Here is a 12784-nt window from a genome sequence, read left to right as displayed (position 1 = left end):
ACTGACCCGAAAGGTAAGAACAAAATATGTGAAAGGAAAACATTTGGAGCTTACACAACTAGTGCATTTTGATTACTTTATGTTTTAAAAAAATTATAGTTTTGTTGCTTTTTTAGTTATTCTCTATGATGATCATGTGAATACAACAAATGTAAAAACCATAATAAAATCTCTTCACTAAGCTTCCCGTGACTGAAGCTTCTTTTCAAACCGCATTCAGTGGTTTCCCATGTTGTCTAACATCGTCATCTGTCTCTCTAACCCTCTTTCAAAGACTGTTTAGCCTTCTCATCATGGAGCATCCCCCTTCCATGACCTCCTCAATGGTAGATGGAGATGAGGTGGATGTCCAGCGCCCCATCCTGCCACCGAGGATGGTTCCTCAGCCCCAGGCGTGTGCCCCTCTATGTGGGATTCACCACACGGTCCAAACAGCAGCCGAGCACCCCGTGTGGCTGGACAGAACCCAGGCCATGGCCACCACACCTTTATACAACGGCCACCTTTATGTCACGCCATCTCCTCGCTGCAACAAAAGGGGAGACAAATCCAAAGGGAAAGAGAAGAAGGGTGAGAAAAGGTCAGGGGGGAGTAGGCCAGGTCAAAAAGACCGAAACCACCAGTGCAAAGGCAAACTCTCAGGATGCCACAGACTGCAGGAAAAAGTCACATCTTTCACTGATGTGCCGATTGCGCGCTGTGGGTCACCCTTTGAGGGCCCCTGCAGGTCACCCCGAGAAATCAGGGATGTCGACGGTCAAGGTCAACGCAAGTCTGGTAACGTTTCTGTGGAGATGCAAGACCGCCAGAGTCTTCCAGAGATAATAATAACCAGCAAGGACGACAACCCCCAGCAACACAACAAGGAGACCGAACATCGTCAGGATCCGTGTGAGGCAAAAGGCCTGCTGCCAGGAGCTGAGTGCCCCAGCACGAGCCCCACTTGCAGCCCTAAGACCAGCCCAAAGCACAAAACCGATGACGACGACGACCGGTACCGGAGGTCCCACAACATCGGCTGGCGGCTGGTTCGCAGGAGGGCACTGTTTCTGAGGAGGCAACGCCTGAACGACTGCGCCCTGGCGGTGGGGATATTCGGTGTTGTGATGATGGTGATGGAGACGGAGCTCTCCTGGAGCATCTACAGCAAGGTCAGAGAGGAAGGGAGTGTGGGGGTGGGCGGGAACTCTAGCCTGTAAAAGATTTGTAAAAGTGTTATAGAAAACATGCACAGGAAGATCAAGCATGTGGTTATGCACATACATGGATATAAGATTATGACTGTTGATATCTTTTCATAGCCTGAACTTCATAATGAAGGTCATCAGCTGACAGAGATGTCATATTTGTGTGTGTCACCCACAGAGCTCCATCTACTCCCTGGCACTCAAGTCAGTCATCAGTTTTACTACACTCATCCTGATTGGCCTCATCATAGCATATCACTGGTGTGAGGTGCAGGTAACTTGTTCTTTACATTTGGAAATTTGTCTTTGCAACCAATCAGCAGCCTTTATAGTTCGTGATGCCTAAAATAATAAAACCAAATGGTGATTTTGAGTCTCAGATTATTCATCTTAAGTATTTTTAGAAGTCTGACTCAGAGAAAAGACAGTAAATATAATTTTATAGTTCGTTCTGTGCTGTGATCCACAAACTGTGCACAGTTCTTCACAGAAATCGCTTGCACACTAATGCACTCTTCTGATCCCCCTGGCAGCTCTACGTTCATGATATTGGTGCAGAGGATTGGCGGATTGCCATGACAACGGACCGTTTGGCTCTGATAGTCCTGGAGCTGGCAGTGGTGGCCATTCATCCTTATCCAGTGGGTCTGCAGGCCTACTTCCTGCAGGTCAAGACCCGCATGACACTGTCAGAGACAGAGCTGGAGATCGTCCTGGCTCTGCCCATGTTCCTGAGGCTCTACCTGCTCGGTCGGGCAATGATGCTGCACAGCCGCCTCTTCACAGACACGGCCTCTCGCAGTATCGGGGCGCTGAACAAGGTGGGAAGTCACCTTTGGGCTCCCCCTGCAGAATCTGGCTTTGGGCTTATCTGGCTTGGATAGTACTGTGATGAGATCATAACGCATATAAATTGAAGGAAGGAGAGAAATTCTAGGCTTTGGAGCAGGATTCGTGGAATTTTAAGTCTATATTTTGGATAATGATTTGGGTCTGGGCTTCCTTTTATAAACATTTCATGCACATCTCTTTATGTCTTATGTCTAGGTGGGCCGAGAGGTCTGTAGAGGTGTGACACTTGAGGTGTGATTATCACAGTTTTGCCCCAATGAACCCCTGTGGTTTCACATGTTGGCTATGTCCCTCTCTAGCTCTCCTTTACTTGTCTGCTTTTCTTTTCCACAGTTGATAATACCCACCTGCCTAATCCCTTCCCTTACTAATGCTATTTAAGAGTGATGAAAACAACCTCTGTCCCCTGCTTCTGCAATACCAAACCTACTATCCATGTGTCAAGCCAGATTGAGAACAAGTTTTCTTATTCCTCATGTCCTCTGTATTATATAATCATAATCTGACAGGTGCTATCCTAAATAGTTTGGTTAAGTAGGCCCCTAATGTCAAATTATGATGTAACGTATCCCGTTTGTGATCTTCAGATACACTTCAACACCCGGTTTGTGGGGAAAACACTGATGACCACCTACCCCGGGACCGTGCTGATGATTTTCAGTGTTTCTCTGTGGATTGTGGCGGCATGGGGCTTACATGTCTGCGAGAGGTATGTCAGGATATTTGTAGACTGGCTCCGGCTCTCTGGGATATCTAACGTTTCATTTTCGCCCAACTTCTGGCAGATAAAGAGTAGTAGTAAAATCTTCCCACTGGCAGCAGCAAATCCAATTTTCTTCCACTGTTCCTTATCTGTGCAGGCTGCATGATATTGACAAGATTAAATATCAGCTAATCTATGATGCTGCTAATTTTGAATATGATAGTGATCTTGAAGATGTGAGGACATTTCGCCTCGCGTACAAGAGGTGTCTGCAGTTCTGAGGTGCAAACCTCTGTAAGACACGCCACCATCATGTGAGCTATTGAGGTCAACTGAGGCAAGATGTGAGTGCGGAGGCAGAAAAGCCTGGGGGAGGGGTCTCAAGACTGCATTGTAGGTGGCTGATAGCTGGTGTCGTTCACAGTGGGCCTCCTTTACTCTTCCCTCAAACCATCTGTCCAAAACGATCAGATCTGCACCCCATTAGACCTCTGCCTCTTTCTACAGACAAAAACATGAAAGTGCTATTCCCAGTGTCACCATTACCTTTACATGGAGGAAGATTCGGGCTCTTTCAGAGGGACAACCACAAGCTACTCACTGGTTCCGATATGTGGTTGGCAGCTGGATCAAAATTGAAACTGAAGAAGAAGAGTGAACAGAAACATTAACTTCACCTGGGAGGATACCAAGGATGATAAGTTACCATTCCTAGACTCTGCTGTGCTCATGAAGGTGGATGGAAACCTCAACACAGACCATGACCTGCTCTTTGACTGCAACCACCTACATGGGGTGAGCCTGCAACCCCTCTGAGGCAGCGTGGACAAAAAAGGGATGTACACACATAATGAAAGCTCTTAAACATGTGGTTATCCTAACCAGGCCTTCGTTAAATTGATGGAGATGGCAAGGAAAAAACCTCAGAAACCAACGCAGGAGAAACAGGATGACAGATGGAACAACATCACTGCCCCAGTGTACTTCAGACCAGGTAATACGCCGGTGTGCATCTCAGCACTCAAACACAAACTGAACAGCGCAGTGTTTGCTGTACAGTGCACTGACGATTCCTGGGACCTCTACCTCTAAAGGAGGCCATCTACTGTGAATAACTATCGCTGATCAAAGGTGGTGGCTGACACCAGGTATCAGCCACCTAAAATACAGTCTTGACATCCCTTCTTGGGCAGTTCAAGCACTACTCACACCTTCCCACATGTGACCGTTAACCTGATACTGCGACGTTTTACACCTTAACCCTGGCCTTTTTTCACACCTTAGCTCATGTGACAACACCCATGATTGGCTCAACCACCATCAGGACAACCACCAACAGGACACCTCCTAGTAGGATTTAAATATCTGGGATTCTCTGTCAGTTATTTAGTGGTGAAATACCCTCCAACATGAGAGTCTAAATGTCTTCATGAACCAAGAAGTCCAGTTGCCTTCTTTTCAAGCACTTAAGAATACCATAACATACGGGATTGTGAACCCACGCAGACATAAGCCTTATGAAAAGTAGTATTTTTTGGTAAAATGCAACATAAATTCAGAGGTTCAAAAAATATATATACCAGTATATATTTATATGTAAATCTAGGATAAAAAACAGGGGATTGTGCACAGATATCAGTGTGAGTAGATTATTTTATTTCTGCAGACACCACAACTACAGGGACCTGAGTAGCAACTACATGGAGGCCCTGTGGATGGTCTCCGTCACCTTCTTGTCTATCGGGTATGGAGATGTGGTCCCCCACACTTACTGTGGACGCAGCATTTGCCTTCTCACAGGGATAATGGTGAGGCAGAGGGTGGATAGTTGTCTCTGTAACGAGCGAGCGCTGACTCTGAATGCAAATCTCAATCTGAACGTTTAAACGTTTGTGACTCCTGCAGGGAGCCGGCTGCACAGTGTTGGTGGTGGCAGTGGTTGCCAGGAAGCTGGAGCTGACCAGGGCGGAGAAACATGTTCACAATTTCATGATGGACTCACACATCTCCAAGAGGGTGAACACTAGTATCTCCTTTTTTAAAAATTGTTATTGATGATTAAACATGTCCAAAAGTAAGAGATATTATTCAAAGGCTTCACTTCTTTCCTGTTTGTACACCGTACCATGCAGGATTTGATATCAGATACCACATATTGACTTATTTTACTCAAAATCCAGGACTTTTTGAATGCCAGAAAACAAATCTGACTTAAAATCTTCAAAACGAGTGGCATCATCTTCCAATAAAATCAGTTTGCTATGATTGGCATTATTTTTTTCCTGTTCTGTATGGATACTAAATGAATAAAGTTTTTTTTTTCAAAAAGCATTTTGGAAAATGGAGGAATTGGCTCACTCGATTTTTTCCTCATTTTCGATTTTAAAAATTTCCTCATGGTGCACTGGGATTCGTTCCAGCTTTTGTCAGCGTTTTTCAGCGTTTTTCAGCATGTGCTGTAAATAACAGCACTCTTAAGATTTTGTGCATAAACATACAATAACTCTCCTCGTGATTTTTGTTCTTTTCACCAGATAAAAATTGCTGCAGCGAATGTGCTGAGAGAGACTTGGCTTATCTACAAGCACACTAAGCTGTTAAAAGACCACACCAAAGTCCGCATGCACCAGCGGAAGCTGCTCCTGGCCATCCACCAGTAAGGCACTTAACCCACACATAATAATAATAACCTCTTTATCAATCACTGCCTGAAATGATTGAATGCCGCTCATTTTAAATTCATTTTAAATTATGTGCCATTAAAAAATGAATAGATCTACTTTCCTCCTCCAGCCTTCCTCATTCTCTCTAATATAGTATTAGGTCCATAATTCCATAAATGGTTGGACACAGTTTCAAATCATAGATGTGATTGAAGACTTTAAGCTTTCATACAAGAGGTTTTACAAAAGTATTAAAATCTGTTTAGGAATCACAGTTGTTTTTATGCACCGTTCACCATTTTCAGAGGCTCAAAAAGTAACTGGACAGTTGACTGATAAGAAGCTTTATGGCCAGGTGAAGCCTGTTCCCTCGTCATTCAGCGAAAAATAAAGCAAACATAATATCTGAAGTTGATTCAAAGTGCTGAACTTGTAATTTTAAACATGAAGCCCAAAGAGATGTCAGTGCAAGTGAGGGAGGTCATTATTAGGCAAAAGAAAAATAAATGTAAGCAAAGAGATTGCAAAGACTTTAGGAGTGGCCAAATCAACAACGTGGTGCATTGTGAAAAAGGAGGAAAGTGCTGGTCAGCTCAGCAGCACCAAAGGGCCTAACAGACCACAGCACTTGGGTGCATGATCACAAATTAATTTCCTTCGTTTAAAACAACTCCAACACAACACCTAACCGAGTTAAGAACACTCTGGAGAAGGCAGTTGCATCAGTCTCAAAGTCTACAATCAAGAGACTATTTTACAAATGTAAATACAGAGGGTTTAGAACAAGGCGCTAACCACAGTTTTCAATAGGAAAACCAGATTAGACTCAGAAAACATCTAAAAGCAGCTGCACAGCTCTGAAACAATTCTTAGGACAGATGAAGCCAAGACGAATCCGAAGCATATAGCGTGATCTGTCTGACAGGCTGGAGGAAGAGTTACAGCATGGGCATGTATGGCTGCCAGTGTAACCGGGTCACTGGTTACACTGATAATGTACAGATGAAGTGTGCAGAGATGTACTCTCTGCTCAGACTCAGCTAAATGCTGCAAAGCTGATCAGACAGTGCCTTGCAGTGCAAATCGATAATGAGCCAGAGGAAGCTCCAAAAGCAATTTTGCAGTTTCTCAAAGCAACGAAATGGGATATTCTTCAATGACCAAGCCAGTCACCTGATCTCTACCCAACAGAGCATGCTTTTCAGTTATTGCACGCAAAATCGAAGGCCGAGAGACTCACAAGCGACTTCCACAAGTATTAAAAACAATGTCTTGATGCATGCTCAAACATCCAGGTAAGTAAATCCCACAAGGTTGATTCTGTTCATCTGGACGTAGCGTCGATCAATGGTCATGACAATTTGCATTTTAATGATCAAGGAACCGGCCTCACAGCCCATTGTTCATTCAGTGGGCTGGTTTTGATCATTGTGCAAATGTACTGTTTATAAGATGAGACTGAAGAAGTCACTTGGATGAGTGACGAAAGGCTTTTCCCACTGAAAACGCTACGTCCAGATGAACAGAATCAACAATGTTTGATAAGTATGAAAGGTATTAAAAACAATGTTTTTATTTAAAACTTATAGTTGACCAATAATTCTTGGACTGAAAACGGGTGACTGTGTACAAAATAGTTTGATTTTAAGCTAAAAATCTGCACTTCAGTCACACTTTATTTGGTTTTAAATCCACTGTGGTGATGTACAGAGGCAAAACTATACAAACTGTGTCATTATCAAAAAATCTCGGCCCTAACTGTAAAACAGATTTAGGATTTCTAATGAACCGCCCAGTTTGAATCGAGTCCTTTAAAGTCACGTCTTCTCCTACATAGTCATCTGAAGCAAATGACAAATTTAAGGTATGAATTCAATGAAAGGTCATTTAAATTAGATGCCCAGCCCGTGTAAAAAATGGAAACAACCAAAATGAAGTGAAAACCAAGGAGTGGTGCCATTTGTGTCCATATACATTGTCTCTGAAAGGCAAAAGTTCAGCTTTGTCACTTGGGGATTTTCCGCCACACCTTATAAGAAGATATTTCTTCTAAATAAAACCCACTTGATTACTACTATATCACTCTTGTCTACTGCTGCAATTACAGTCCTAGTTTTACTGGATCTCAGTGCAGCATTTGATACAGTTGACCACAACATATTACTCAAACGACTGGAGAACTGGACAGGTCTTTCAGGAACTGTACTAAACTGGTTCAAAACATACGTAGAAAACAGGAAATACTTTGTATCAATAGGTAACTTCACATCTGAGCAGACAAGTATCACATGTGGAGTTCCCCAAGGTTCCATCTTGGGACCCCTTCTGTTTAACATCTACATGCTCCCACTGGCACAGATTATAAACAACAACAAAATAAACTATCACAGCTATGCAGATGACACACAAATATATATCACAATGTCACCAGGAGACCGAGGCCCTGTACAGGCTCTTGGTAAATGCATTGAGGAAATCAATGACTGGTTGTGCCACAATTTTCTCCAGCTAAACAAAAACAAAACTGAGGTAATAGTCTTTGGCGCCAAAGAAAAACGATTACAGGTCACCAGAGAACTTCAATCTATACATCTAAAAACCACAAACCAGGCGAGAAATTTGGGTGTAGTGATGGATGCAGACCTAAACTTAGAAAAACACATTAAGACAATAACAAAATCAGCTTACTATCACCTCAAGAATATATCAAGGATAAAAGATCTGATGTCTCAACAGGACCTGGAAAAACTAGTCCATGCATTCATCTTTAGTAGGCGTGATTACTGTAACAGCATCTTTACAGGTCTACCTAAAAAATCAGTCAGACAACTACAGCTCATTCAGAACTCTGCTGCTCGAGTCCTCACTAAGACCAAAAAAGTGGACCACATCAGTCCAGCTCTGAGGTCCTTACACTGGCTGCCTGTCCGTCAGAGGATAGACTTTAAAGTTCTGATGCTGGCCTATAAAGCTCTGAATGGTTTAGGACCAAAATACATCAATGACCTCCTGACCCAGTATGAACCTTCCAGATCCCTCAGGTCATCTGGATCCGGTCTTTTATCAGTTCCCAGAGTCAGAACCAGACACGGAGAAGCTGCATTCAGCTTTTATGCTCCTTATATCTGGAACAAACTCCCAGAAAGCCTCAGATCAGCTGAAACACTCAGTTTATTTAAATCCAGGTTGAAGACTCACCTATTCTCAGCTGCATTTGAATAAAGCACCAAATCCACACTTTTAAGCTTAAATTTCAAAACTTACATTTAACTACTGATTTTATCTACTGTTCTGATTTTATCTGTTTTGATTTTATATACTGTTGTTTGTTTGTTTGTTAATTAGTTAGTTAGTTTATTTGTTTGTTTTATTCAATTTTAAATCATGCTTTTTATTTGTTCTTGTTTCTAATGTCTCTGTAAAGCACTTTGAATCACCTTGTTGTTGAATTGTGCTATACAAATAAACTTGCCTTGCCTTGCCTTGCCTTGCCTTACAGTACATTTTAGCCTGCAATTGTTCCTTCAAGCCACAAGTTATGCTGACTTTTATATCAACCATTCCTTGCTAAATTTGGAAGATTTTCATTTGGTGCCGTTGCATAATCCAGAGAGATGCCTTTAAATTGTTTTATGGGAGCTACTCTCTACCAAAGTCCTCATAAAATCTGTTGACGTCGTGTCGCGTTTATGGCTTGTTTCTCCGGTCATGTGTCTGACTGACCCTTTAAATTACTGCTCGTCTTAAAATGAAAAAGTAGCAATGTCATAAAACCAAGCAATTTTATCTCCAGGCTGCGGCAAGTGAAGATGGAGAAGAGAATTCTTGCTGACCAGGGGAACACACTTGTGGACCTTAACAAGGTATGAGAGGAAGTGCAGGCAACACATGTGTCCTTCTAACACCCCAAAAAAGAAATAAAAGAATCTAATTGCTGATACAATTTTCTTTTCTTTCCCCTAACTGCGCACCGATTTATACGAAGATGCAGAACCTGATGTATGATGTGCTGTCGGAGGTGCAGGGCTGCAGGGGGGATCTGGACACACACATCCACACTCTGGAGAAGAGTGTGGAGGAGCTGAGGGAGGGCTTCAGGAGCCTGATGCCGCTCCTCTCCAGCACACTGTCCACACAGAATTCCTCCATCCGCCACCTGCTCAGGGAGAGGGAGGGGAAGACGGAGATTGCAAGCGTGAGCAGAGAAGACAGGTAGAGGGATGGCAGACGAAGGCTTCTAAGGACGCTTGAGAAGAAGTTATCTGCCTTTACTGCAGCTTAAACAGACTTGAAGAGAAAGGGAAAAGAGATGTATAATTGTATTAAAATATATTTTCTGTAGCAGAAATAACTTTAAAATGTAGAAGTTAGTACTGTGGCAGCAATAAAAAAAAAAGAAAATTAAACCGTCTTTGCCCAATAAGCTTAATTTGAATTTATTGCAGGAAGATTTTACTTATCAGATGTGGACTTCTGAAATATTTCACCTTCTTAGGTTGTCCATGATCAAAATAACCAGGAGATACTTTTAGCTCCACTAAATGCATAAACTAAGCCAGCTTTTATTCTGTAAATGCTGCATCTTTCTGATTGTGTAATAAAATGTGTATAAAGTCCAGCAGTTTGCTATTGTAATAAAAATCCAACCGTAACCTGAACTACTTTATCATAAAGGTGACAACACAACCTTTATTTTCCAGCTTAAAATAACAAAACAACAACGACACACAAACCATTCCTTTAGCCAAAACAACATTTTATTTAGAGAGACAGGGTTGGAGGGTGGAGTTACAGCAACAAACCATCTGTCAACATTAACAGAGGAAATCCATCTGCTGTCCCGTTAAGCCTCCAGATCTCGTTTCCGATCGGGCCGCAGGGTCCGCCGCCGCTGCCGTCTCGAAGGCGCTGATATCAACCGGTCCATCCCCTCCTCTCCCCTTCAGCTCCGGGGGGGACAGCTAGTGCTGCTTCCTCCTGAATGAGCACCCTGCCAAAAGAGACAATGACAGTCAGGCTACAGGATTAATGCAGAGCATAGCATGCTGCCATTGTGCTGCACAGCACCAATACAAGAGTCATTGCTTTCAGTCATGTGACTGATTAGGTCAGCTTTAATTTTCCCCATTCCCTGTACACTAATTCAACAAGCCACCCTGAAATCTGCACTCTCACTAGCTTTAGGGCGGTAAATAATCTGTTCTCAGCCTTCGAAAGGGGGGAGCCAGTAGTCTAGCTCAACCCTTCTGCAAACTGAGGTTGATCTGGCACCGGAATGAGACTGCAAGACCACGACAGAGGAAGTCCAGTCACTTAGCAGTGCGGCCAAAACGTCATAATGATTTAGAAACAACACACAAAATTGTATCGGCATTTCCAGATTAATGACACCCACCTCTGTCAGTAAGAAACAAGACAACAGCATTATTTTTCATAAAGAGCAAAATCAGCTCCTGGATGTTGATGTCCTGCACTTTCTGAATGCTATTTGATGACATCTATAGTTCTGTAGCCTATCTGCTATTCCAGGCTTTAAATGTCTGAAATTATTCCAGTCGTAACTATATTCCAGTTTGGAATAACACATAGCAGCATCACTTTGATAACGAATTTGGTATTACCAGTAAAACAGAGTCTGGATGTGTGACTAACCTCAGTCACTAAAAGCGTATTAAAGTTCTGGCACAGGGGAAAAATGGGTGACAGGACGAACACCCCAGCCTGAGGCTCACCTTTCCTGTAATTCGTCTAGTGGCATGCCCATTAAAAGTGCAAAAATCATCCCCATTCTAGATATTTCTGCCTCTACCACAAACCCCCCAAAATAGATTTTTAAAAAATGCATGATACAGTCTGTGTTTATATCAGCAGGCCACTGAATGCCATCGGAGGACACCCCTGCTGTAGATGAATACTGACCCTCTGTGAGACGTGCTTTGCCTCCGGTGGGCTGACACAGGACTGTAGAGCAGCCCACACACAGCACGACTGTCTGAGCATGGCTGAACACCGTCGTGATCTTGTAGCATCCTGCAAAACAATCACAATGGTCGATAATCCAAAACTCAAACCCCCGCAAACGCTCACAGGTAAAACTCAAACCCCAGGTGACCTGTGTGTGTGTGTGTGTACAGAAAGCGTACCTGGACATTTTACATCCATGAAGTAAGAGTTGGGACTCTGAACAAGACGCTTCTTCTTGTGCCTCCTCTTCTCCTCCTCAGGGGACGGGTGCAACAAGTCTTTTGCGAGCTACAAGATTTAAGAAAATGAGGAAATAAAAGAGGGTAAGCGTTATTCAACTCATAGAGAGCAATTAGAGAAAATTAAATAAAAATACCAAGCTATCAAATTCAAAAGAAAGGGCGCTTTATCAGGGACATTTAGCTTTATTATTTAGCTTAAAAACGCTTCAGTTGCCATGTTTTGCTCGTGCTACGTGCACGTTCAGGCTCCACGATCGGCCTACATTTCTTGGATTAGGTAACCCAACGTGCGCATTTACATCGATCACGAATTGTTCCCCAAATAGTCAAACATCCTCGGTAAAATACGTCGATGGCCACTCTAAAAGACACCAAGCAAAGCGAAAATATAGCTCTGAATATTGGGTTTTCGAGGCTGTATCATCGGTCGTTGAACTGGCTCCATGTTTGCGGTGTGTGCGCAGCCATCTTGTATCACAATGCGCTCGCAAATGCGCCCAAATGGGAACATTTAGTCCCGCCAAACTCAGTCCAAAACCCGGCTATATGTCTCAAACCGGCACCGATCGAATCGCCGGTCTCTCATGTACACGTTGAGCCGTGCGGTGACTCCCTGAAGGCCCGTTAACTTATAAAAATGTCATTTCGATACTGCCTGTCTATACTCACTGGCATGTTGGCGAGGAAATAGCCGCTGCCGAAAAGGAGGCATTACCGGAAGCAAGAGGTTCATATTGGTAGCTCCTTTGAGCATTAGCCGGACGTGACGAATTTATCAGGATATGGCAGCCATTTTGGAGAGGTCGAAAACCCGCCTTGTTTAGTCTTTTCAGGCCTTTATTTATTTAAGATAAATTTTCTTTAACTTTTTAAGGCAAACGCATATAATATGTAATAATAAATATAATAATAGCAATAATAATAATAAACACTATTGATCATATGTAAAAAAAATATTTAGCTTTTAACATAGTGTACAATTTTGTTATGGATATTCCCAAATCAAATCAAATATAGTATAGATTTCCCAGGTATTAGACTGATTGAGTGTAAATTACGATAATTAAACCTTTGTCAGTTTATGTTTTAATTTTCCTCGACAGCCCCCTGGTGGCACCTCGGGGAATGACACCACTGATGTGCCTTCAGCATCAGAAGAGGCATAAATGTGAA

The 12784-nt window shown here is 42.8% G+C and overlaps 2 protein-coding genes and 1 non-coding gene across 4 annotated transcripts; 1 reads left to right on the top strand and 2 right to left on the bottom strand.

Moving 5' to 3' along the window:
* The first annotated feature begins 293 nt into the window (after positions 1-293).
* Positions 294-9621, top strand: LOC146682939 (small conductance calcium-activated potassium channel protein 2-like). Of its 2 annotated transcripts, XM_085445618.1 has the most exons (10): positions 294-1151; positions 1366-1461; positions 1721-2008; positions 2235-2270; positions 2627-2748; positions 4409-4550; positions 4648-4758; positions 5277-5398; positions 9199-9268; positions 9391-9621. In XM_085445618.1, the coding sequence occupies exons 1-10, from the start codon at positions 294-296 to the stop codon at positions 9619-9621; spliced, it is 2076 nt and encodes a 691-aa protein (XP_085301744.1). The 2 variants fall into 2 exon arrangements, with proteins under 2 accessions (XP_085301744.1, XP_085301745.1); XM_085445619.1 differs by lacking the exon at positions 2235-2270.
* Positions 9622-10140: 519 nt separating this feature from the next.
* Positions 10141-12365, bottom strand: rps27.1 (ribosomal protein S27, isoform 1). The gene is made up of 4 exons (XM_085446483.1): positions 12281-12365; positions 11549-11657; positions 11325-11435; positions 10141-10395 (listed from the first exon to the last, which is right to left on the bottom strand). Exons 1-4 carry the CDS (start codon positions 12284-12286, stop codon positions 10367-10369), a joined length of 255 nt encoding a protein of 84 aa, XP_085302609.1. The 5' UTR covers positions 12287-12365; the 3' UTR covers positions 10141-10366.
* Positions 10601-10730, bottom strand: LOC146682938 (small nucleolar RNA SNORA35). The gene has a single exon (XR_014917792.1). It is a non-coding gene; the product is annotated as a small nucleolar RNA SNORA35 (small nucleolar RNA).
* Positions 12366-12784: the final 419 nt, after the last annotated feature.

The sequence above is a fragment of the Copadichromis virginalis genome, linkage group LG22 (assembly GCF_057382275.1).
Source record: "Copadichromis virginalis isolate Kocher_CV1m ecotype Utaka linkage group LG22, C_Virginalis_male_GT1.1, whole genome shotgun sequence".
NCBI lineage: Eukaryota > Metazoa > Chordata > Actinopteri > Cichliformes > Cichlidae > Copadichromis > Copadichromis virginalis.
This window is presented reverse-complemented; position numbering and strand designations above follow the sequence as displayed.